The sequence below is a fragment of the Ictidomys tridecemlineatus genome, chromosome 9 (genome assembly GCF_052094955.1).
Source record: "Ictidomys tridecemlineatus isolate mIctTri1 chromosome 9, mIctTri1.hap1, whole genome shotgun sequence".
Lineage (NCBI taxonomy): Eukaryota > Metazoa > Chordata > Mammalia > Rodentia > Sciuridae > Ictidomys > Ictidomys tridecemlineatus.
The window spans coordinates 128,730,637-128,758,372 of NC_135485.1; the positions used below are offsets into that span (position 1 = coordinate 128,730,637).

The 27,736-nt window shown below is 38.6% G+C and overlaps 1 protein-coding gene across 3 annotated transcripts; it reads right to left on the bottom strand.

Moving 5' to 3' along the window:
- Window positions 1–1,112: 1,112 nt before the first annotated feature.
- Mmaa (metabolism of cobalamin associated A) lies at window positions 1,113–27,736 on the bottom strand. 3 transcript variants are annotated; one of them, XM_078022068.1, is made up of 8 exons: window positions 27,692–27,736; window positions 14,696–15,199; window positions 13,984–14,079; window positions 12,099–12,221; window positions 8,052–8,222; window positions 4,400–4,485; window positions 2,492–2,641; window positions 1,113–1,472 (listed from the first exon to the last, which is right to left on the bottom strand). In XM_078022068.1, the coding sequence occupies exons 2-8, from the start codon at window positions 15,138–15,140 to the stop codon at window positions 1,185–1,187; spliced, it is 1,359 nt and encodes a 452-aa protein (XP_077878194.1). In that variant the 5' UTR covers window positions 15,141–15,199; window positions 27,692–27,736; the 3' UTR covers window positions 1,113–1,184. The 3 variants fall into 3 exon arrangements, with proteins under 3 accessions (XP_077878194.1, XP_077878195.1, XP_005327604.2); XM_078022069.1 differs by lacking the exon at window positions 27,692–27,736 and adding an exon at window positions 27,621–27,640; XM_005327547.5 differs by lacking the exon at window positions 13,984–14,079.

Sequence of the window (27,736 nt, forward strand, 5' to 3'; positions counted from 1 at the left end):
AGATACTCTGACTGTCCAATATTGAGCGTTAGTGAAATTCTCTTCCATCCACCTTGCAAAGAAACAGTACTCTCCTGCCTGAATCCCAAGCCATAGAGCAAGTAGGAACGCAGCCTTCCTCTAGCCCGTGGGTTATTCATAACTTTAATGATAGTAAGCAGCCTTTGTGTATTTCCTATATATCATCATGATAGCTAAATGATTTTCTTGGGGCATCTCATCAAGCCCTAACTTGACAGAGTTGTAACCCAATCTCATTTTACCATGTAGGAAACTGAAACCTAGGGATGTTAGGTTACTTGTCAACCTGAGAGCAGTTGGTCTCATTTAAACTCGTATGGTCCAGCTCCAGAATCCAGGCTCTTGATCACTGTGTCATGCTTTTTCTATGGACAAAACTTGCTCTTTATCATCAAGAAAAAAAGTAGATCTCTAAAATGCTGAGGGAAGTGAAATGGCCAAGGAAGATCAATGAAAGTTTTTGATAATCTTCAAACTGAAACACCTTTAAACATTCTGACCTCACCTGGGTTCCTTTGGTTTGGCTCAAGCTCTTGGCATTCTCCATCCACTTTTGAAACTGAGATTCCCAGTTCCCGTTGGTCCTCATTGGTGGGGGTCTGCCAGTCCAGACATGTAGACTTTAAAATCATGTTCAACTCATTACATCATCTGAGCTGTTTTGTTACTAGTGTACACAGCCACTTCAGAAATTTCTAGAATACTCTGAAATGAAACACTAAATGCCAATCATGGTTTTCAACTCTTAGAGACCTGCTGTGTATTGTTCTGGCCTCAAGTAAGACTTCAAAAGTATGGTCACCCTGGCTTACATTTTCTCTGGAAACTCAGAAAATACAGAATCAAAGCCATTTTAAGATGCATGACCTTTTCTTTCCTCCTCAGCTTTTTCTGCTCCTGACTGATAAGAAGAAAGAATCCTACAGGCCTATATGCCAGGGTGTAAGAATAGAAAGAAATGGAAATCAGTAAACTACAACAGGGTGCCTAATTGCTCTATCTTGCCACCCACATCAAACTTCCTTCAAGTTTTCAAGCACAGTTTACAAATAAGTAAGCCAAGGCACTTCAAAAGAATCACAGTATAAACATACAAGTGATTTTTTTTATTTTAAAACACATTATGAAACAATAAGTAGCATCATGATATAGGATGTATTTCATTAGTCTTTGCTTTTAAAAGCTTTCAACAACAAGTCTGCTGCTAGTCCTGGGGACAAGGCCCCACTGAGAACCTTTCTTTCAAGAAGGGGAATCTGTTCTTGGACAGTAGGATGGGTCCTGAAATGCTCTAACACATTTTCCTGAATGAGATTCCACATCCAAACTTTCTGCTGCTTCCGTCTTTTGGCAGTCAGCTCCCCACTGGCAAGCATCAGGTCCCGGAATTCTTTCATTTTATCCCACATTTCTGTGATCCCCTCCCCACTTCTGGCAGAAATACGAATCACCTATTGGAAAGGAAGAACCAGAACTGCTTTACTTAAAATGACAAGAAAATATTTTCACTGGGACTCTGATATTTATCAATTAATTTTTCAGTTTATGGAAATAGGCAAGTGACAAAAATGAATGTTGTGTCAAAGTAAATATTCTGATATATATACTAGTGTAATGAATCTAGGATTACTAAGGGCATTGTAGAAATAAGACACTAATTAAAGGTCAAATTCTTTAGCCCATAAATTTATTTTAATTTGGGATTGTTCAGATAGATGGTCAGGGGCATCCTGGAGAACTGACAAGAGAGTCACAAATGAGAAAGGCAATACCAGGGAGGTTTCCCTGAGGCCTGAGTTTCAGGAAATAAAGCCAAGTTCCAGTCTGTGTCAAATCCACCTGACTCAGCAAGGCTAAGAGCTAAGCACTTGGCACCTGCATGTACAAGGTGGCTCTGGACTCAACGTAATGTGACCAGGGAAAACGGGAGCTGACAGTAAGATAAGTCATCGTCCTCATTAGAAGGACTACAGCTTATTCTTTAATAACACAGCATCCTCCTGCTGATAAAGCTGTCGGAATCAATAATATTGCACTACTTACTACAGAATTTTTCTTTGCTTCTTTTCACTTACTAAAAACAGCTTCCAATAAACATAATGGGAATGGAAGTATCACATCACAAGCCTCTTCTCTTGTACTCAAATTCCAATTTAGATAATCAAATCCTTAATTGTTCCATAATCTAAAGGATAGCTCCTTTCAGGATGGATTTGCTCTCACTTCCAAGTGGTTCAAGTCAAGCATTAAGCAATCTAATCTATCACCCCCATTCTAGTTTTTGACATTCAGTGGTTGAAAGATTATATTTAAAATCATGACTACATACTCCGGCTTTGTCATATTTTTAAAACTGTAATCTTCACATTCAAGCACAGATTGATTATATGTCTAGCTGGAACTTATGTCCTCTCTTCTAATGTACACAGTCCACTCAGGGTGAAAAATGTAGAATGAAATGCAAACTAACCTTTGGTCTCCAAGCTTCTGAGCGCTTGCGGAGCAATTTCAGTGCACTCACATACTCTGCTTGTATCCTTCGAGCTGGCACAATCAAGTCTCCGTCAGATTTAGTTATAGCTACCAGATCTGCCATCTCAATTATACCCCTTTTGATACCCTAGTGTATCAAAAGGAAGAAGAATCAGATTTTTCAGAACAGTTCATTGAATCACAAGTAGCGTAAAAATAGGACAACCAGTTAATACTGTGATTTTGAAAGTCACATGCTTCATTAACTTTTTTCCTGTATTTCTCTAATCCCTGGATGCCAGGAATCACAATTACTTGATAAAAATTACTTAAATCCACCAGTTCATGGGATTACAGAAGTTATCTGTAACATCTCTTCCCAACTTACAGAGTAGTTTAGTAGGATACATTCAGAATTAGAGTAAATAGATCAAAGACACAACATGATTGAGTGGCAGGAGACAATTCACCCAGTCTCATGATGGATTCTGCTTCTCATGAGCAGGATACAAAACCATCCATCCTAAGAACGCTTAAAAAGAAAACACACATTTCACTAACATCTGCATTTCTCAAAACAATGTCTTCAAAAGTTTTTTAAATGCTTCTAGCATTTTTTTTTAATTTGCAAATAAGAAAAAATAACCTGAGAGCTAAAACTGTCCTACCTCTTGACTTAAATTGTGTTGCATAAAAATACCAGAAATAAAGGACAAAATTCAAGGACCAATCTCATTTGGGAAATACATCTTTCCATTTAAGATTAAAATTCCTTTTCAGGGGCTGTGGCTGTAGCTCAGTGGTAGAGCACTTGCCTACCATGTATAAGGCTCTGGGTTGAATCCTCACCACCAGATAAAAATAAATAAAGGTATAAAAATACATAACATTAAAAAATTCCCCTTTCAAATACTTTTATTACTTTTAATTATTAAATTCTAATAGTTAATGTTTCTACATCACAGCATATAGTCTGCTATTGCTTTTTTTTTTTAGAATTATGTAATTGAAAAGGAAGTTCTATATAACAAAGAACATGCCTTGTCTTGTCTTTGTTCATATTTTACTGGTAAGGACCTCTAAATCCTTAGTATTTCTTGAATGATTTGTTACTCATGGTGGGTGCTGGGACCATACCCAAGTTTATGCAGTGAGATCACTCAGGATGGGGGCCTGATCACACTAGAATGACCAACTGCAGGATTAGAGGGTTGGGGCTTTGTATCAAAACTCGTTGGCCCAACCTCTGTGGGAGAAGGGAAGTGAAAGATTGAGTTAAATTATGTAGCCAATGATTCCATCATTTTCAGCTTTGTGATAAAACTGCAATTATAATATAGTGCCTTCCCAAGTTATGCAAGTTATTCTAACGAATATCAAACCAAGGGGTAGTGGGATCCCCCAAATTTGTAGCCAGCTGGTCAGGGTCATGGGTGGCCTGGGAACCCTGGAGCTTACAGCTGGTGTCTGAGTGAGGGAAAGCTTGTGGAAGACCTGTGAAGTTCACACTAACTCCAGGTGGTTAATGCCAGGACTGCTTTGCAGGAGAGTAAGACACCTATTGCATGAAATATAAATTGTGATGGTGGCACCCCAGTTAAAAATAACCATTAGTAACAAACACCCATGCAACAGTGGTCTCTTTTAGTGAGAGCTATCCATATATTCCAGTCACTTCCATGTTACAGATAGAAAAATTTAAGTTGTATGAGTAGCTCAAAGCCATACATTCTATTACTATAAGTTGGGAAAAATATATAGAGAGAATCTGCCTTTGATTCAGATATTTTAGCCAATATGAACGATGTTTCTTTCTTTACACTGTTTTCAACTTAATTTACAAAAACACAACTACATCTTAGAGATACATACTTTGTATTTTGAGAGGAAATATCAAAATAATTACCTGCAATTCATCCCCTCCTGCTGGTGGCAGTAGTAAGACAAACATGTCAACCATGTCAGCAACAGCAAACTCTGACTGACCCACACCTGGAATTTAAATCACAACTATGTCCTAAAATATTCACAGTTATTACATTTTCTCAACCTCACTATCATTTCCATTCCACTTTATTCACTTACACTCACCCCTTTGAACAACCTCTTAGTCCATTTTCTGTTGCTGTAACAAAATATCTGAGACTGAAGTTTATTTGGCTCACAGTTCTGGAGGCTGGGAAGACCAAGAACACAAGCCAGCATCTGCTCGACATCTGGTGAAGGCCTCCTTGCTGTATCATAACATGGTGGAAAGCATCACATGGCTAAACAGAGCAAGCATGGTAGCTCAGGTCTCTCTTCTTAAAAAGCCACAAATACCATTATGAGGGGCCCCACCTCTAAATACCATTAACATAAAAATTGGGGGATTAAGTTTCTGACACATGATCTTTTGGGGGACACATTCAAGTCACAATACCCACCTCTGAAGAATTTATTAAATGCCACTATTTTACACTCTTAAGAAAACTGGTAGCCTTCCTAGCTCGCTCTCTCTCTTTTCCCCATTAGACCTATTCCTTGACTGAATGGAGATCCAAGGGACTTCCACTCTCTCCTAGTCTCAAAGCTCTTCTTGGCTTCTCTTTCTTCAGTGAGTAGCTGGAGCACTGTGACTCTAATCTTAAACCATGCCTGCCGATGTTTCCATCTTTTCCTTCATATTTCTACCCTGAAAACCTCCAATCACAGGTCAATCCAAATATGTGTACTGTTTCCTTTATAGGCATGCTTGAGAAGTCTCTGCACTGTGGATGGGTGCCACTACAGTGTTATGGTCTCCTGCATCTGCCACACCTTCCCTCACTGCCTAGTAAAGGCACTCCCCGTCAAGGCCCTGGGTCAGCCACCTTTCCCATTTCTCACAACAGTGATCTCCCACCATCTCCCCACCCGATCACTGTGGACTACTTCACAGAGGAATAAAGGGAGAACTCCCCCCACTTCTCCCTGTCCACCTCCACAGACAAATGATAAGATACAAACAGCCCTGCTGCCTGCCCTGCAGTCTGTGGAAGAAGTATTGAAGGGAACCTTCCTCTTCTTTGCCATGAGCCCCGCCTATGTCTACAGGCTCCAATTCCTTGACACACAATATGAGCTGTACTCAAGGTCTTCTCACCTTGGAACCAAACAAAACCACATAAAATTGTTCCACTTCTCACCAAAGTTCTTACTTTCTCTTTGTAGTCAAGTTTCTGGGAAAAAAGCAATTCATGCTCACTGGCTCAACTTCACATTAATCTCAACCCACTGGAATCTGGCTTCCACATCTCCTGGGCCACTAAAACTCCTCTGGAAATTCCCTCCTTTCTGGTTGCCTATTTGATACCTATTCTTCCCTGTTTCCTCACCCCAGTGTTACTGGGAACATCAGTGTATCAGGTGAAAGGCCACATTCGTGAGGTCCCCTTTCACGGGAATGGGGCTGAGAGAAAGCAAAAGTCATGAGCTAGGGTTTCCAGGACGTTCATTAAAGAAGGCAATCCCACCTAGGAGGTGCACCTCTTCTGCCTACTCTTCCCTGACCCCTTACTCCTCCTTTCCCTTTCTTCTATCTGGAACATAGATGTAGCAGTCAGAGCTTCCTCAGACATCTTTTAACCATGAGCAACCTTGAGCATGAAGATGAAGTGAAGGGAGGACAGACAGACTGAAGCAGCCTGGGCTTGCTATCACTCACAATAAGCACCTATTCTGGACTGCTTATCCCCAGAATTCTTTTGTTTACAAGAAAATACTCTCTTATTTGAGTCACTGGGACAAATTATTTAAAGTCTCTAGGACAAGAAGTTAAATACAACTTTTAGGTAACATGCTTGGTTTTTATTCTACCTTCTCCTTCTAAGGCAGCTCTTCTTCCACCTAATCTCAACTGGTAGAGCTCCTTAAGCCCAGTCCTGGCTACTGCTAGGGACTGAATTGTCTGCCTCTACCCTTCTCGTTCTCATGTTGAAGCCTCAACCCTCGAGGTGACTGTATTTGAAGACTGGGCCTGCAAAAAAAGTAAATGAGGTCTTAAGGATGGAACACCTAATCCAACAGGACTACTGTCTCATAAGAAGAGGAAGAAACATCGGGGTAAGAGAAATGCTCATGGGAGGACACAGCAAGAAGGCAGCCATCTGCAAACCAAAAGAAGTTGCAGAAAAAAAGAATCCTGCCAGCACCTGGGTCCTGGACTTTCAGCCTCCAAAACAGTAAGGAAATAAATTTTGGTTGTTTAAGCCACCCAGTCTACAGTATTTTGTCATGGCAGCGTCAGAAAACTAATATGGTTATCTTCCATTTTTGCCCCATAGTTTCCCCAGTTTACAGTCTGAAATATGAAACTCTGAACTATGCTAACTGCTAAATCCATCTTTCTTACTCAGTCTTTCTCAGGACACACAGTCACTTGTACACCTAATAAGCATCTTATACTTAATATACTCTCAACTGAACTTCTCATTTTCCCCTCTCCAAATCCCTCTTTTCACAGCATTCTTGATTATCTTCATTTCTCTTCCTTCCTCATCTCTTATACCTAATCATGGATAAAGCCCTGCCGATGTACACTAAAGCCTTTTTAATCCCTCTCCTATTCTCCATTCCCATTCCCCTGTTTGGTTCAGAGCCCTGCCATCTCTTTCTCTGATGAGTACAAGAGCCTCCTCACTGCATGCTGCCTCTGCCCTTCTAATCATTCCACACTCCGCTGCCAGCAATGTTTCCAAAATGCACATGTGGGTTTCTCCCCGTCCTGCTCACCCTGCATGGCTTCCCACTTCTTTCAGGGCAAACTCTAACCTCCTTGACATGGCACACAAAGCCCAGACAGTGAGCCCTGGCTCCAGCACTAACCCCCACACACCCCTTCACACTCTGTGCTGTCAGTACCCTAACTGAACTGCGCTTCTCTGAATGAGTCAAGCTTTCTCCCTCCTCAGTGTCTGCAAAGGCCCTTCACACACATTTTGTTTCACTCCTATTCTTTCTTCAAAACTGAGTCCAGCTGTCACCTCCTTTAGGAAGCCTTCACTGAGTTCCCTAAATCTGAGTGAGTTAGGTTGCCTCACAAACATTTAGGATGCAGTAATATAATAGATGGTCTCTCCACCATAACACGACTAATTGTCATTTCAGTGTCTTCACTGCATATAATTTTGTGCTACAGATATAAAATTAAATAAAACAACCCTCAAATCAAAAAATAGCTAACTGCATTACTTTTCTTAATAATACAGATGAAATGTGCTTACACAAAACAGGCGTGGGGCTTCGCTTGCACAACTCATCCTAAGTCTATAGCTCTTCTCTGGCACACATGACATGCTGCCTCAGATAACAGTGATTAGCAGTGGCTCACTGTCACCCTCCGAATGGCAAGCTCTTTGAGGTTAGGAAGTGTAGCCTATGTACTCCTATTTCCTATAGAGTCTGGGGTAATATCTTGTACTTAATTACACCTTTAGTAAGTATCTGCTGAATGAACAAAATATAATTAGTTGTTATTCATCTTTATATGGCATTGGTTACAAGAGTATATTATCTTTCTGAAAGCATATCACACTCACCTACAGTTTCAATAAGGATGATGTCATACCCCCCTCCTTCACACAACAGGATAGCTTCATTTGTGGTTCTTGTCACACCTCCTAAAGTCCCTCTGGTAGGAGATGGCCTGATGTATGCATTCATATCTCTTGATAACTCTGTCATTCGGGTTTTATCCCCTAAGAGCGATCCTAGAACACATAATTACATTTTATAATCATGGAACAGTTCTAAGGTCCAATTATCAATCAGCCAGTTCCCAGGAGATGTGTCATATCTTAAGATATATTTCATATTATTGAGCTTACCTCTAACTCACTATATATAATCATGCATGATCCATTTTTTTAAACATTCCAATCCCTTTAAAACCTAAAAAGGCTTCCCACTGCCCCAAGCCAGATCCTTTGGCCTAGCACTGAAGGCCCTCAGAACCCAGCCATATCTTACCTGTCCAAATTTGGCTCCTACCAGTCTCAAACTTCCCTCTGATCCAGCTGGGTGGTTTCTTTATTGACTTCTTAACATCTTCCTCCCCTCCTTTGCCTGTGCTCTCATGCCACAGACATCTCTTTTTTTCTCAGTGCTAACTTACAAAGTGTCACAGCCAGGATCTGGGCTTTTCTAGAACCTTTTCACCCCAAGTCTACCTCTTGTGAGTTTCTCAGTACAACAGCGGCTCTGCAACCTGCCAGCATCCTGGAGAGCACCAGAGAACTTCACTGTCGCTCCCCTTCCCATCATTACCTAGAGCACCCACCACTCCTCGTTCTTTTATTTGTGTAAATGGCATTTTCTCTATGTAAATGAATCTTTATGCTGCCCTTCATCCTATGTGTGTTGTTTTAATTCTTTACCAGTTAGAAATTCTGAAGCCCAGACTGAATGCAAAGTAAGTCAAATGAATGGATGGAAAAGTATTCACACAAAATATTTTGGATTTCATATCTATGTCTTATCTCTTCCATATGGTGATTCTCACCAGGAGTAATTTTATGTCCCCTGCCCAGGACATTTGGTAATGTCTAGAGAAATATTTACTTGTCACAGTGTGGGTGGGATGCTACTGGCATCTACTGGATAAAGGCCAGGGATGTTGATAAACATCCTGCAGTTTAAAGGGCAGTCACCTACAACAAAGAATTGCCTGGCCTCAAATGGCACTAGTACCAAGGTTGAGAAATTATACTTTAGCAAAAATTCCCTGCTTATGAACCTTGTCTTATAGATATTGAACACTGAATGCTAAACAATGTGTTAACAGTCGGCACTCAATTTAAAACTTGTGAAATGGAACTAGTTAAAGTTTTTTAGTTTCTTGCAGTATTTTGGCAACATCAATACCTGTAAATTCTAGAAAAATAAAAGCTCTGGAACTACTATTACCTTTTCCTACTTTGCTTTAGCTATGTAAAATGTGAAGGTGTGGTGCTGTTTTAACCTGAATATTTATTTTCAATCTGCCTAAGGGCTATTTTTTCCACATACGTTGATACTAAAAATTAAGAAGATTAAAGATATGCTCTTTTCTCTTATGACTACAATTTAGAGTCTTCTCATAAGTCTGAATTCTAGAGCATACAGCTACCATGTGCCTCAACTACTTTATTTACTTCACATAAAACTTCTTCCTAAAGTAATTTTCTGCATGAAATCATCCCTGTGGAAGTCAACAATCTGCCAAAGTTTAAATTATTATCCTATAGATCCTATCACACTGAACTAAACATTATGAAATTATTCTCCCATGTAATTGTCTTTTGCAGTGAATCCAAAACTGTTAGTTGTAGACCCCCAGGGAGGTCTCAAAAGTATCACAGGGGGTCTGTGAGTTTAAAGCACCAAGACTAACTACAGACCAAAAATTGAATGCTTCTCAAACTTCAGTGCTATTTTTCAAATGTATGTGTTGTCATAATAAGGTAGGAATTTACAGTTCTAGTGTCCTGTGTATCTTCATATTTTTTTTCTTTCAAAGTCTTTATTTTTTTTTTTTTTAATCTGAGAAAGGGGCTCTCCTTTTTGGTTTGAGAAAGGTGAAGAATCATACATTTAGCCCGCGACCCGCGCTGGCTTCATGAAAGAAGGTTTGAGTTGTGAGAAACTCTGCTAAGGAGTTTTAAATTAAAGAGACAAGTCTCTAATTACCTTTAACCAGCTCTTGGACGGCTCCTCCTAGCTCCAGCCTCAAGCCACCTATTGTGGTATTGAGATTTACTGAAGAGGTTAGCAAGATAGAGAGAACACACCAGGGAGTGGACTTTATTGGGGAACAAAAAATTCTGGGGAAAATCCCATCCAATGAAGATGAAGATGAAGATGAAGATGAAGATGAAGGGGGGCAGCATCCCAAGGTCAGGGGCAACAATTGGGTCTTCAAGGTAGTGGTCAGACACACCTTTGCACGGACAAGCCCTTGGACTTGGAGAAGGGTGGGGAAAGCTCTAACACAGCTATACCTCTCACCCAGCCAGGGAGGTAACTCAAATCATGTGCGAGGATGGCCTCCCACACACATCCAGACAACTTCAGCACCGACTACTTTATAAAATTTCTGCTATCAATTGCAATCTCAAGCTATTATTTCCTCTTTCAACTGCAAACAGTCTAGGATATTAAGAAGGTGGAGGGGAAAAGGACTTCATACCTATATGAAAATGAGGAACACTTATTTAAAAAAAAATCACCAAGGTACTTACCTTTAACAAAGTTTAAATATAAATAAATTAGGCAATGCATTGACAGAGATTTAATCTTAACTTTCTAAGTATAAATTTTATCTACATTATTTATTTATTTATTTTGGTACTAAGGACTGTACTCAGGGGCACTTGACCAATGACCACTGAGCCACATCCTCAGCCCTATTTTGTATTTTATATACAGACAGGGTCTCACTGAGTTGCTTAGTGCCTCACCTTGCTGAGGCTGGCTTTGAACTTGTAAACCTCCTGCCTCAGCCTCCTGAGCTGCTGGGATTACAGGTGTGTGACACTACGGCTAGCTACAATTAACCTCTTTAATTATAGTGAATCAAAGACTTCTGAGCTAGATGTCTCAATGAGTGCTAAAAGGGATTGTTGCCCACCTCTCTAATAACTATGGCAATTGAAATAATATTCCATCTGCAGAACACCACAATATACACACCAAACACCTCCAAAAAGCCCCCTATATTCATTCTTTCACAACATACACTTGTGTTGATTCATCTTTTCAGAAACCTCCTAAGAATCACAGCTTCACAAGGCCAAGAGCACTGTATCTTATTCACCATTACACTGCACAGTACTTTCTTTACACAATTCCTTGCCTGTAGTAGGCATTCAAATACTGCTTAAGTGAATAATTGCAGTTGAGAAGCTTAAATCATAAATAGGGGTAAGGAAAGAAAGACCTTTCCTGAGTATTTACATGGCATGCTTTATGTTTTCTTTAACTGATCCTTTGAGAACTAAGTTTATATTCATTTTATCTCTGATGATCTGCAAATTAAACTGTGAAAGATTGTATGACCTTAAATCAGTAAGTAATTGCTGAACCCTGTACCGTGCACAAGATACAATACTAAGTGCTATAGGGGGAACAGCAATATATTACATGATCCCTCTAAGAGCTTTCTGTTTAACTAGACGTATAAACAGGTGACAAGTCATAAACAGCAGTAAATTTCTTTTTCTTTTTTTTTAAGCTTAAGATAAGTTACAACAATAGGAAAATAACAGATGGGTAAGAACCATTTTCTACATAGCCACTGATGCAGTCTGCATAAACAATAGAAGATAAGGGTCTAGCCTTAGGCATGACTGCCAAGGGCTAAAATTTGTTTTTGATCATCTTCAACTTCTGGCACCTGTAATGCTGGTTCTCGAAGTGCCACTGTGCTACCCACAAGCTGACCTTCTCTGCGCAGTCCAATGCTCCCCAACCACTTCCCTCAGCTTCTACCCACTCTGCAGAGGCCCCTTCCCTCAGTGAGACCAAACTCAGCTACAGGTATAGGTCACTTGATCATGGAAAAAAAAACCAAAAAAGCTCTACGACCCCAAAAACCCAGCTGTACTCACCACCACTAGTGCAGGAAGAAGGGTCCACAGCTAGCACTGATAATCGGTGCCCTCGCTCAGTAAGCATTTTTCCAAAATATTCTATAAATGTTGATTTTCCAGCACCAGGGGGTCCAGACAATCCTATAGTGAAAAGAGATCTTCTAATTTACTAGATAAATGAAATCAGCACCATGTTCAGTTTACTGAATAAAACATTAGACTATCTTATATTATTAAAATTATCATTAATATATATTTAAACATGTCCTAAAGCAAAAAATAAAAATCTATCTTTTATCTAATCCCCAAATAATGAGGGTATATAGGAATAATTCTGAGTTCCATGTGTTTATATATTCACTTTTTAAAAATACAAAACATGCTTGCCTTTTTACTACAATGTAGATTTTTTGAGACACACTTCAGTGCCTATATTTTAATGTGCTGAATTTCTATATCTGCCCAGGTCTCATCATGACTGGCAATTATTCCACCTGCCCCAATTCTGTCTATTTTCTCTGCCCATTGGAAAAACAACTCATTACTCTAGAAATTTCTAGTGATTGAGAAAGTAATTTTCTATTCACAAAGGATCATTCTTCATCTCACTTGTAACTCAAAGAATATCATAAACAGAGTCCTGAAAAAAATAATTTGTGTTAAGAGAGAGAGAAAAGCTCCCTCCTCCAAGAGCTAGTCAAGCATGGTGGATAAGAAGGCAACCCCCAGAGCCAATCAGCAGGTTCTCACTCTAGTTGTGCCTCTTAGGAGATGCAGAGATCAATGCTCTCCAAGTTACTTTCCCTCTGTGTGCTTCAATAATAAAATAGATAGTGTAATAGTACCTATCTCTTCAGGCTGTTTTAAGAAGCAGATCAGTTAACATTTTCAATATGTTTGAAACAGTGTGTGGCACACAAGACAAACATGTTTTGTCTAATGAGTATATACAACCCAGGTGTTTAACTGTATTCAAAACTATGTATAGTGTATGACATGCTTTGCTTTCAATACAATTCTCAGGGCAGCTTCCTATCTTCAAAACCTTTACAGATGCTGAATAAATACCTGCTGCTTTTATTTGTGATGATGATAAAATGACTACAACAAAGACAGGCATTTATCTGGCCTAAAAAGATTAGGATGGAAGAATCAGAATACCACTTCAAAGTTATGTATGAATTGCTATCACTTCAAAGTTATATACGAATTGCTAAGTTAATTCTAGATATTTCTGAACCATTTTCTCTGCAAGGATTCTTTAAAACATAGTAAGGTGTACTTCACCATAACTAGAGTTTCTCTTGGTGAATTTGCTATTTTTCCTGTCTACAACAAAAAGATTAGTAACACTCAATGGAGTACTCTCCCAATGAGAGTCCCTCGATGAGGGCAGAAGAAATAACCATGTAAAATATGTGGGCTGGTTCAATACTGGTTGGTGCGCTATTTTTGCAATTATCTTTTTTGATATCTATTAATATAAAAACTAGGTTTGAGTCCCTATATTGCCAATAAACTATGCTATAAACGTCTATTGTAATGTCAACTTTTACATGTATTTACTAACTCTTCCAAAATTCTCTATATTTTGGCCACACTTCAAGTGGTTTTTTGCAGAAAGGTTAGATCAAATCACTGAGTTCCCTATCAAGGGACACTCTCTACTCAAACTGCCTTACTTAATTCCTGCTAGTCAAATATATCTAAATTTCCAAAATATAAGAAGCTGACTCACAATTACAGAACTAAGTTAAATTGCCCAAAATAATCAAAGGATTATTTAAATGTAGAAAGCAAGTGAATATGGTTTCTCCTTTAAAACACATTTTAATATTGAGATGGCTGGATGGTGAGTTTCGGGGGAAACTCAACAGAAAGTATTGGAAGCAGTGGAACTTACCTGTAGAAAGACTAACAAAGAATAACAGAGGGACGCTGGTGTTGTGGCTCAGCGATAGAGCACTTGCCTGGTGCGTGCAAGGCCCTGGGTTGGATTCTCAGCACCACATAAAAATAAATAAATAAAAATAAAGGCATTGTGTACAATTAAAAGAAATAAATATTTTAAAAGTAATAGTAATAGAGGGCTGGGGCTGTGGCTTAGTGGTAGAGCGGTCTCCTAGCATGTGTGAGGCCCTGGGTTCAAACCTCAGCACCACATAAAAATAAATAAATAAAATAAAAAAGATATTGTGTCCAACTAAAAAATAAATATTTTTTAAAAAAAGAATAATAGAATAAAAGAAGCAGAAATGTGATGAGGATAATTATAGTTGTTACACCACAAAAAAAAAAATCCACTTTAGACTACTAAATAAGAAGGACTACTGAAAGCAAAGAGTACAATGGTTACTAGTTCTTCCTATACATGTTTATCTTCTGGAAGTCACATAAAAATTCTTACCCAAAGAGAAATCCTATATTATTATATCAAAATACAGACCCTTGGTTTAAAGGATCATGGCAAAATTTCAATATATCAAGATTAATACTTGCAAAAGAAAACAAGGTATTTAAAAGTCATCCAACAGGAAAAAGAATAATCTCATTAGATTACAAACATTTTAAAGGAATTTAGAAAATATTTACTGAACAAAAAATAAAAGACTGACCTATTCTAAATGCTAGTGGTTTTCCTCCATTTAATTGTTCTTGTTCTCGGTGGTAGATTAATACTTTCTGAAGAAGCACCTGGGCTAACTCCTTTTTCCTGCTGTGAGTCGATTCTACAAGAGTTATGGCCTCTGCTAAGCAGGCCCTTTGCCCCTGGATTAAGCCAGTATAAAGTTTATCCACAAATCTTTGTTCTTTATCAGAAAGTCCTTCCATGTGGTCCTTTAAGGTTGCTTGTACACATAATTTCCTCCTTAAGCCATTTGACAACAGCATCCACTTTGTACAATGGAGTCCGAGCGACTTAAATGGCTGAGCACACGGGATTCCTGACAGGAGATGAGCACTTGAGTGAAAGGTGAAGTGGTAACCAGGCACAGGTGTCCTTAACAGGCCTTTTAGGAAATGCTGGTGAGGATGCAGTAGGAGCGCGGGAAGATTCATTTTGTTTGTAACTGAAGAAAACCCCGGATGCTTTTTGACTCAATTGATTTGTGACCTCCCTAGAAGAAAGAGAAACATATTTTGCCAGTTTATACAGACAACTAAGATATGGAGGTAGTAAAAGTGAAAGTAGAGTGCTTTTCCCACATTCTAAAACACACAAAATTAGCACTCTTGGCTGTATACATGGCTGAGTTTTCTTACTAAATTTAAGAGAGAAGACTTCCCCCTTGGTCACAGTTAATATTCAGAGTAATCCAAATCATGAAACTATTACTCTATTGTGAGGTGGAATTTACATTAAAATGTCCTTTTAAACAAAAACCAAAATATACCAAACCTCATTAGGGCAGACATTTTCTGTCACACTTTTTCTCACATTCGTCTTCACACTTTCCTCAGGTCAACATACCCAATTCTGAAGCTCATACAAAAGATTCTTTAAAAAGAATGTCTCTGAAGCTAGCCTTTTATTCATTCTCTACAAAAGAAATGTGATTAGTGGTGTGGCACCAGAGGCACAAGTTTAGACCCCTGTGTATCCTCAATAGACTCACCCGAATAACCTGGCTTAAGCACAAAATCAACAACAATAAGCCTTAATGCGAGTGAACTGTGTGGGTTTGTGTAGTAACAAATGAGTGCATCTTAAAGGATGGTCAGAAAACCAGGTACTTTCTAAAAATGCACATTCCCAGCCCCACTACTCAGAAGCTCTGTAGCTAAGCACACTGAAGTCGAACCGCTCAGGAATTGGATGAGGAGCCTTAGATTGAGTGATATTCCCAACATAGTTTTATATTACATTAGGCAATGAAAGCTGGCAACAGTACACTGAATCAGGACAGGGTAGGGGATATGAGCCATGGCCATTCAGTTGCTGCTACTTTGCTATCATGACCTGGGGCTAGTTACTTAACCACTCTGCACTTAATGTTCTGGAGTTAGGAGAGCAGAGTGGTTAAGAGAACAAAATGACTTATTTCATGTAAAAAGCCTGGAGCAGTGCCTAGCACAGAGTAGGAGCTCAATTAACATTAGTTTTTATTGTTAGTATATGAATTTGTAAGACAATAGTAATAATTAGGTCACAGTCCTAAACTTCCAGTGACATACTAAGATTTTGGAGGGACCAGGGATTGAACTCAGGGGCACTCAATCACTGAGCCACATCCCCAGTCCTATTTTTTTTTTTTTTTTGATGCTGAGAATAGAACCCAGGGGCTTGTGCATGCAAGACAAGCACTCTACCACCTGAGCTATAGCCCCAGCACCCCCAGCCCTATTTTGTATCTTATTTAGAGACAAGGTCTCAGTGAGTTGCTTAGTGACTCGATGTTGCTGAGGCTGGCTTTGAACTCATGATCTTCCTGTCTCAGCCTCCAGAGCAGCTGGGATTACAGATGTGTGCCACCACATCTGGCTCAAACTAAGATTTATAGGTACATATGTCCTATGCAATTTGGGTTCATAATTATTTGGAAATTTTGGTTTTTCTGGGTCTCATGGCTCATTGAAATTATTTTATTGATCCAAGGTACTTCTCCAAATAGCACTTCAAAGCCAATGAATATAAAATTAATTTTAGTTAATAAACATGCTATTCAGGACAAAGAAGTAGTTTAAGATTTTTTTAACCTGTAGAAACTATAACTGTTCATAAATTTTCCAAAAGCAACAATTTTTTTCAAATTGAGGGGGGCATTATAACATTTATTTACACAAATTTATTTTAAAAAGAATAATTTATTTAAAATGTATAAAATTATTTCTGAAAAAAAGTTTTTAAAACATCTATCGACGAGTAGCCTTCAAACAAGCACACAAAAAGACACTTAAAAGTATCTAAGAGGGGATCTATTGTGGAAGGTGTCATTAAACAACATCTTTCAGCTCAATTCACATCCTCACCACCAACACCACCACTAGCCTGGACACTCACAGGCAAGAACTGGATTTTTATTCAACCCCTACTTTCCAAGCACATACTACTTTCCAGATTGTAATATATCAGGGATGGATCTGAAAGAATAAAAGAGCTGATGAAGGAAGAAGACAGCTTTCTAGAATGAGGACTTGGCCTCTTACCTGCCATATTAGAAAAGACTGAAAAATTCAGTGATGACAGAAGATACCAGTATAAGGAACTAGTGATGGGAGATATGTCTGGATCAGTATGTAAACTTTAGGGGCCAAGAAGCTAGCTTTTGGATCTTGGCAGAGGACAAACAACAGAGACCTTTATGGAGGTGACACCACTGACTTTGCTCCTTTAGGAGATAAGTCTAGGAACAGTGGTGAAAGGTCAAGAGTGATGAGACCCTGGTAACGAGTCCAGTTTAGAAACCCTAGCACAGGACCCTTAGCACAGGAGCAAAGGAGATGATGAGGACCTGGACTTCAGCAGGGCAGTAAGCACATTCAAACAAGATAAGCCACATTCAAGACCTGCATGTCCCCGTTAGAATCCTCAAAGCTTGACATGAAGCCTGGCTCTCTTCACTTGCTAAGGGGGGGCGGGGGGAGAGCTGTTGCTGATCTGATCAGAGTTTATTTTATTACCCACTTACCTGCAACTTTAGAGCTTATAAACCACTTTCAAATACTTTATTTTACCCTATACACCAATCCCATAAGGACAGTGTGACAGTTATTAATCTTGTTTAACAGAAAGGGAAACCAAGTATGAGTTAAACAACCATAGTCACAATCAGAGACAGGAGGGCCAGGACTCAAATCCATACCTTTGACTCTCTATGGAATTTCTTCTTAATAAATTATGATAGAACAAAAGAGAAATCCTTTGGCTAAAAGGGAAATAGATATCAGTTAACTTTACCCACTTTCCTAAGTGAATAGGGGGATGGGGCACAAGACCAGAAACAGGAAGACCAGCTGGAGAATTGCACTAGAAGGTAGATGAGAGGAATGGCCTGGACGAGGTTGAGGTAGTGTTAAGAAAGATTCCAGACGAATTATGAAAGAACTGCTAATGTGGGTAGGAACCTGAACAGTCAAAGACAAGGCAGAGGTTATTACCTGAGCCATAGAAAGAAAGATGGGGTTGGGTGTAGTGGCACATGCCTGCAATCCCTAGGCTCAGGAGGATGAGGCAGGAAAATCTCAGTTCAAAGTTAGCCTCAGCAGTTTAGGGAGGCTCTAAGCAACTTAGCGAGACCTTATCTCTAAATAATAATTTAAAAAATACAAAAAAGATCTGGGGATGTGGCTCAACGGTTAAGTGACCCTGGGTTCAATCCCTGGTACCAAAATAAATAATAAAAATAAATTTAAAAAAAAAAGACAAAGTTGTCCTTCAGTGAGCTAGGGAATAGTGTCAGAAGTAAGGTTTAAAGTGCAAACAAGAGTTTAGTTTCCAACACATTAAATTTAAGAGGCCCATTATTAAACATTACACTATGTATACTTGCATCAGAACATCACATGGTCCCCTACTAATATGTACAATTTTAATGTACTCATTAAAAATAAATTTAATCAAAAACAAAACAGACCTACTGCTAGGAGCCACAGCAAAGTATTATGATGCATGGCACCTTTGGTTAAGGTGATGCCAGCTAGCCATTGAGATGATATGATTATGTTAAGATTTACATTCATATGGAAATTGGACTCCTGCTGTTCACCTTGGCCTGCTATGGAATGGGACTCCTGGAGAGTTCCCATTGGTTGGGGAAGGATAGTAGGAGGGTTTTCCGGGGGAGGTCCGGGAGACACAACCGCGTGGGTGGACCGGTTTGCTGGCCTGACACCTACAGGGTATTGGCAGCATTTTCAAAAATAAAGTTTTGTTCCTGCTTGAGTGGCTTGTGATTCTGTGCCCAGCCGGGTTGCGGCAACCTACTAGATATCCAAGTAGGATATGGAGTGAGCAGCAGCATTTATCGGTCTGAAGTTCCAGGAAGAGGTCAGAGCTGTGGCGTAAATTTGGGAATTATTGTTTAGCTGACCAAATAAGTTCACCAACTAAGGGATTGGATAGAGGATGTGTGACACCATTTTTTGATAAAACTTTACACACACATGCAGGAGGAATACATGTGTTGAAGTGCACGTAAACTCACCTATAGATAAGTAGTCTTGAGGTGTTTCCATATTGTTTTGGGCATACTGATTTTTTTCAAGGCAGCCTATTATTATGGTGGTAGACAGAAGAATGCCCACCCAAGGATGCCCATGTCTGAATTCCTGGAACCTATGAACATGCTATATCACATAGCAAAGGGGAATTGAAGTCTGCAGATGGAATTCAGATTGCTAATCAGCTGACTCAGATACATAGATTAGTCTAGTTTATCCCAGAGGATCACTGCAATCATCAGGGTCCTTACAAATGGAAGCCGGGAGGCAGAAAAGAGCAGTGCAATATCATGTGAGGACTCCACCCACCTCCACTGGTCTAAGGGAGTAAAAGGGCTAACCTGTAGAAGACAGAAAAACCCAGGAAGCTGATTTTCCTTGAGATCCTCCAGGACAGAATGAAGTATTATTGGTAGCTTGATTTTAGCCCAGTGATACCCATGTCAGACTTGATCAAGACAACTGTAAGATAATAATTTTGTGTTGTTTTACACCACCAAGTTTGTGGTAATTTGTTACAGCAGCAACAGAAAACTAACACAGTTGCTAAGGTAACCAAAAATATTTAAAATAAAATTCAGAATTTTTATGAGAAATATCTAATAACTACTCATGATTTAATTATCTGTCATAACTTGTACATTATTTCCTTTTTCATTTGGATTTCTTCCAAACATGAGAAGTAAACTTGATGAATCCTTAATTTTATCATTTATTGTGACTATCAGTGTTACATCCAATACATTCATATGTCAATTTCTAAATTAGACATAAAATTAGCATATGTTCTAGAAAAATCAGTAAACTGAATTATGTGTAAGGTGAAAAAGTGATGTTTTAGCTATGGTACTGCAAAGCTTTTATCAGATTCATCACATAAAGATTAGAAGTTCAAAAGTACTCCAAAACAGCATGACGTACATGGTCTATTCACCAGTTCTGAGCATGGTAGCTTTTATCAAACTATGCACAAACTATCATAAAAATAAGAATTCTGGAATGCATCTCATCCACTTTTTTTTTAACCTGAAAAACATCTATTTAGTTCAAATAACACCTCCTTTGAGGCACATTTCCCCCCAACTCTTCCAGGCAGTTAATTGTTTTATTTAATGTTCCACTGCCTTTTGTTCATATAACAGGTAGTTTTCTTTTCCTTTTCTTTTTTTTTTTTTTTTTTTTTGATAGTGGGACTGGAACCCATGGGCACCTTACCATTCAGCTACATCTCCAGGCTCTTGCTAAGTTGCTGAGGGTTTAAGTTGCCCAGTATGCACCTTGAACATAAGATCCTCCTGCCATGGACTTTGAATGTTGGAATTACAGGCCTTGTCTTTTGTCTTTAAAGTAATCTATTTTGAGACCTCTCTCCACCAATTTTCACCCCTTACCTTAGCTGAGAACCTCCCAGAGAAATGACAAAATATTATTGCTTATTTCCTCAGAATCTAACACAGTGCCTTTCTATATTTTGTTTTTTCAGGTCCATGATTGGATATTCTATCTACCTTGCATTGATCTCACATAAGATGAAGAAAAGCTTGGGTTACGATACTTATCCATGTGATCTGAGGACTTTTACCTAAAATATTCTGCCATCTAAGTTCCCTGTTTCAAATCATCTAGCCAGAACAGAAAATGTTTTAAGGAATTAAAACCTAGTAGCAAGAACATTAGTAGATGAAAATATGTCCATTTATAACATCTCAAGCAAATAACATTTCCTAAATGAGATGAATAAAAACAGTCTTATAGGGCTGGGGATGTGGCTCAATTATAGAGTGCTTGCCTAGCATGAGCAAGGCCCTGGGTTCAATCCTCAGCACCAAATAAAAATAAATTAATTAGTCCAACTACAACTAAAAAATAAATACTTTAAAAAATCTTTAAAAAACAAAACAAAACAGGGGCTGGGGATGTGGCTGAAGCGGTAGTGCACTTGCCTGGCATGTGCGGGGCACTGGGTTCGATCCTCAGCACCACATTAAAATAAAGATGTTGTGTCCACCGAAAACTAAAAAATAAATATTAAGAAAAATTTTTCTCTTTCTCTCAAAAAAAAAACCAGTCTTATAAAAAAGTAGTATAGATTACTCTAACATTTAAAATAATGATGTCGTGGGCTGGGGTTGTAGCTCAGTGGTAAAGCACTTGCCTTGCATGTTTGAGGCACTAGGTTCGATCCTCAGCACCACATACAAATAAATAAAGATACTGTGTGTTCATCTACAACTAAATTTTTAAAAATCTGTTTAAAATAAAATAAAATAATGGTGTCTTATAACAATTTAATTGCAATCTTCCTCAAGAAATCCATGCCAACTATTTGATAAGTTAACATCTATTCTGCAGGCATAATTCTTTGTCCTTTGATGTCAGTACAAATCTTAAAAGGCTTTTAAGTGAAAGAAAGAACCAGGAAAAGGATGATAACATTTACTCCCTCCCTTCTTCTTTCCCAAAGTAAAATAACAGAAATGAAACCAAAGACCTATCCAGATGTATAGAATTCTAGGTTCTGATACCTTCCAAACTCTTCCTGGGGACTGAGTTTCTTAGTTCCCCTCTCTCTCTGGACCATGTGAATGGCAGCCAGCAGCTGCTGCTTTCTACTGGGTGTGGACTATGTGTGAGTTCTGGACAAACATTTCCTCATCTAACCTACAGATGAAAAGGCTCAGCAATGTTAGGTTGATTGGCCACGGCCTCAGAATGAGTTGAAGAACTTGGGAAAAACCTGAATCTCACAAATCTATTATCTACATGATATGAATAGAGACAATAAAATAATCCTTTACATTTGAATGTGGCATAGTTATACCTGACTGTTGTTTATTTTTTACTTTTTTTGCTTAGGCCAAAATGAAAAATTAGTTTACATTTCCTGTGCAAACCATATTGGCAGGAATTCTGAATGAAGTGTTAGGTGACAGAACAGACTGAATTTTAAACATTTTAAATGTTTCTCATTTCATGGGAATATCTGATAACTAAATTTATTAACAAACCACATTAATTTATACAATTAATCTGATTTTAAAGGACCCCACAAATTTTTTAAGAGTTATCTAACTCAGCCTTATGAGCAACATTCTACCTATACATACATGTCACAGGCAGAAGATAAAAGTTAGTTTGTTAACTTATATAACAAATAAGTTATTTGTAGAGTGCTCACCTTGCATGTGAGAGGCCCTGGGGTTGATCCTCAGTACCACATAAAAATAAATAAATAAAATATAGGTATTATGTCCATCTACAACTAAAAAATAAATATTAAAAAAAGAAAAAAAGTAGGAGGGAGACCAATAGGCTAGAAGGGGATCTGGGTTTGGGAGGAAGGGAGGTACCTAGGAGTAAAATTGATCAAATGATGTTGCAGTTTTGTACCAACAGGCCACAATGAAACTCAATGTATAATTAATATGCAACAGTCAAAAAAATTCACATCTATTTTTCTCCTGTAGGATGGGAGAAGGGCTTCCTACCTGTTCATGTAACTAAGAGTATTTTTTCTGCTTTCTTATACAAAGAAATCAGAAAAGTTGGCCAATAATCATGCAAGAGAAATTCTATAGCATTTATAATGTTCACTAAGATACCTAAAAGCATCACCATTGCTAATATACCAGAATATCAATGTATTAATATATAATGAAAAACATCAAGTAGGCAAAAATAATGAAATGAGTTTGTAAGGGCATCCCCTCCTTAAATGTCCCTCAATGGCTCATGTGTTAAAGGACTGGTTCCCAGCCATGGTGATACTGGAAGGTGGTAGAACCTTTAAGAGGTAAAGTTTAGTGGGAGGAAGTTAGGTCATTGGGGACATGCCCGTGGAAAATCCCCAGCACCTTCTTTTGTTCTTGGCCATCATGAGACGAGCTGCCAAAAACTGCCAACATTCCTGCCATGATATACTGCTCTACCACAGGACAAAAGCAACAGGGCAAATCTGTCATGGACTGAAGCCTCCAAAATGGTAAGCCAAAATAAATCTTTCTTATCGTCTCAGGTATCTTGTTATGGTACCGTGAAAGAAGGTTCACAAGAACAGTAGCATTTTAACATTCACATCTGTGCTAGAGAGGGCACTGGGATAAAGGAACTTTCTTATACTCTATACTCCATTGGTGAGAATATAAATTACTACAGTCCACATGGAAATCAGTATGGAGGTGTCTCATAAAACTAAAAATAGAAGTGCCGTATCATCCAGCTATATCACTCTGGTATTTATCCAAAAGAATTAAAATAAGCATACTTAAGAGATACATTCATACCCATGTTTATCAAAGCACAATTCACTACAGTCAGGCTATGGAATCAATCTAAGTATTCAGCAACAGATGAACAAATAAAGAATATGTAGTATACATTCACAATGGAGCTTTATTCTACCATAAAGATGAACAAAATTATGTCATTTGTAGTAAAGTAGATGGAACTGAAGCAATCATGTCAAGCGAAATAAGCCAGATTCAAAAAGACAAGTACCATATGTTTTATCCCATGTGTGGAAGCAAATGGGAAAAAAAGAGGATTGAGATTTATACATAGCTTAAAAAATAAAATAAAAGGATATCATGAAAGTAGAAGGGAGGGGCTGGGGTTGTGGCTCAGCGGTAGAGCGCTCACCTTGCATATGAGAGGCGCTGGGCTCAATCCTCAGCACCACATAAAAATAAATAGATAGATAGACAGATAGATAAATAAATAAATGTGTTATGTCCATCTACAACTAAAAAATAAATATTAAAAAAAGAAAAAAAGTAGGAGGGAGACCAATAGGCTAGAAGGGGATCTGGGTTTGGAAGGAAAGGATGTATCTGGGAGTAAAACTGATCAAATGATATTGCAGGTTTGTACCAATAGGCCACAATGAAACTCAATGTATAATTAATATGCAACAGTAAAAATTCTCATCTGTTTTTCTCAAAAATACTTTTTATACCCATTCTTTCCTCTCTACCACATTCTATGTCTCTACTGAGTTTTCACAGGAAGAAATATGCTTACATTAGTCAAAACACACACACACACACACACACACACACACAAAACTGCAACAAGTTTCACTAAAAAGACTTACCCTATTTATATGTGATATACTCTAAGACTGTCTTTTCTTTCTTTTTAATAGATTGCAATGCGCCAATAGGTGCAACTTTAAATCCGAAAAACCCAATCTACTATAGCCACCTCTCTGATCATTATTAATTTATCTTCCATACTATCACTTAACCTCATGGTCATATTATCCTCTGCTTAAAACACTAAAATGATTCCCTCTGCCCCATCTGAAATAGAAAAGAAAAAAATTGTGTATATGATTCATTGATTCACTCAGGAAATATTTATTGAGATCCTACCATATGCTAGGCACTGTGCTAGGCATGGGTTAGGCATGACTCCTGTTAAAATGGAGATTACACTAGTCATTACATAAGTATTTCATATTATTTGAGTTCTTCTGTGTCCACCTCTCTTAATTCCTTTCCTTCTCTCCCTCAACTTTTACCACATTACTATAACCACTATGATCAGCACACAGGTTCCAGAAAAAGCTACACTCTTTCATACAGTGTGGCTGTCATCTATAATGTTTTTGTCTGGCCAGAATGTCCTTCTCTCCTTTAATCAGTTAGCATATTCTTTCTCAGCCTTCAAGAACCAACTCAAGTGTCTCCTATATAACAGTTCCCTGGCTTCCTTTCCTCACACCTTCAGTTCACTCATATCTCTTGCCATCAGTGCTGGCCATAGTCCTCTCTTACAGTGCCCATCACACTGTGCTGTAGTCATTTAAGATGGCAGTCTTCCCTAGACTCTAAGGTATCTTTGTCTCCACAGCAAAATTCATTTCTCACAGAATAAGTGTATGAATATGTGCTCTAATTTTGTGTGGGTCCATAATGCCATTACACTGATTACTCAGTGTTTTGAAAACATATATTTTTCTAGATGGTGTAGTAAGTATAGAGGTAAGAACTTTCTTTTTAAATTCTCATCTTAACATATGGATGTTTTTCTTCATTAAAAATTAGCTTAGCAGCAGCCAGTCTGACTTGGGATATTTGTCTTGAAATTGATCCAATGAATATTCTCAATTTCAATAACTACTCTGGCAAGAAAAAGCACACAGGATTTCCAAAATCAATACATTAGGTCAGTGTCTGCAGTGCAGCACAATTCATACAGGCAATTCAGTGTTATCCCATGTGTTTCTATTTCTCAATGCTAATCACTTTTGATTTGAAGATAAGCTGTCAGATGCCATCAATCTACTCACCATCTCCCACCACTCCTACAGAAGGCTTTGCTGTCTCCTTTTCAAATAACTTCAGGAAGTTTTTGTAGAGTAGGATGTCTTTTTAAATACGAAACTTTTAAATAGGCTTTAAACAGTCATCATTATGTAAGAGTAATATAGAACACATACTGAATTCATGCAGAGATTCTCTAAAGTTCTGTGTCCACTTTACCTTTCATCATGTTTCCAGTAAGACTCAGATTTCCCAATTCTACTTTTAGGTCCCATTTAGCAAGGGAAGTCTCCTATTTTCCTAAATTCCATCACCATTAAATGTTTGGATTCATTCCCACGGCTACCAACCTAATTCAAATCTGCATAGTCTTAGGGGGCTCTGAGACCAGATATGTTTCCTGAGCAATTTCTCATATTCTTTCAGTTTCTTCATGTCAAAAATGAAGACATTCAGACCTATGCATGAGGGTAATGGGAAAGACGAATGAGAGCGTGTGCATGGGTGAGCCTGGCACAGGGCCCAGCATCATGCAGATGCTAGCTAACTCTAAGGAACTTTTCTCTTCTTTTCCAGCTCTCTCCTTCCCCAGTTCTCCTCTCAGACTTTACAGCAAGACTTATCCTGTTGCATGTGATCTCCTTACTCTCCTTCTCAAATTCTTCCAGAGTTCCCCACACTTTAGGAGGGTAATTCTCCAAGTGTGATCCATGGAACAGTAACACTTTAAGAACTATGAGAAAGGGAAATTCTTAGGCCTCAATTCAGACCCCTGAATCAGAAACCATGGGTGAAAACAGGGCCAATAATGTTCTCATAAACCCTCCAGCAGATTCTGAAGTGTGCTCCAGTTTGAGAATTGCTGCCCAAAGGACAAAGTCCAGTCTTCTTAATCTGGGATTACACAGCTTCCCCAAAACAATTTTCCTGCACTCACCTTTCCAAACCTCCTCTAAGGAGAGTTTATTTATTATCTTCCAAACCTACCACTTACTTTTCCAACTCCAAGATTATACTCTCTTGTTGTCTCTTTCCCTGTGTATAGCACCTATCCTATCCTGCTTAAATTTCACTCTTCTTTTAATTCTTTCTGGATGATCCCAGTCTTGTAATTTTTTCCCATCCTTTAATTCCAATTATTTCTGAATATTGATTTAGGTGATAATCTGCACAGATCACAAGACATACCTGGCCAATTACATTTTAAAAAGCAAAAAAAATGCACATAAAAATAAAGATTTGGGGCCTGTGTTGCAGAAAATCATCTTTTTAAGAGAAAACCACTGTTCCACAAGGCAACAAATGATTAGCAAGTTTCAAGGGCTCATCAGCAATTTCCATTTCAAATATATATTTTATTTCATCATCTTCAAATTCCTCAGTGATTTATATTTCTTATAATTATGTAACTTTTCATGTTTTCTCTCTCCTATTAGAATACAGCACTTAAAAGTGCAGGTATTTTTTTTAAAAAAATCCTCTTTTCCTGAATGCAAAACAGTATTTAGTGATTACTATCTAAAATAATATTCTGGACATTGTATAGAGGCCCAAAAGATTTAAGTTCTCCCAGAAACTTTTGATTTTCCACAGACTTGGTACAGTTTTATTAGTTTTTTTAAAATATATGTATCAGAGTACAGCTTTTTTCATTTTTCAGTGAGAAATACATATTTGAAGACAGAATGTCCTCTGCTGGAAGAGATCTAGCCCTGCCTGGGCACAGTGTTCGACAGAACCTAGATACTGCCTGTGACTTTTAGTCTGAACCCTATTTTTATATCCTAGACTTTATCCCTCACAAAATGTGTTAGTCTCACTCTTCGGTGGACTATTGAGCTTTTCTCGCACCCGGCCAGATCTGGTGGTGACAAGGGAAAGCTGCCTTGCCAAAGGTATCTTCCTAATGGCACAAAACAGCCCAAGATGACGAGAATTTTAAAATAATATCCACGGGGCCTTTCTTTTTCCGGGAAGAAAGGAACTTTCTCTTTGAATCGATCTGCCGACCCCTGCTGGTCCACACGTCCCCCGCCCCACGACATCATCCCATTCAGTAGCCTCCTTCTCCTGCCCCCAATCCTCCAGGGGGCGCCCCCAACCGGGGACTGACCCCAAGCTGGCAGCCTGAGGACTCTCCAGCCCTGACTCCAGGACGACTCGCGCACCCGCGCCCCGACTCACCCTCCCGAGGCCACGGAAGTGCCGTCCCGCCCCTTCCGCCCCTTC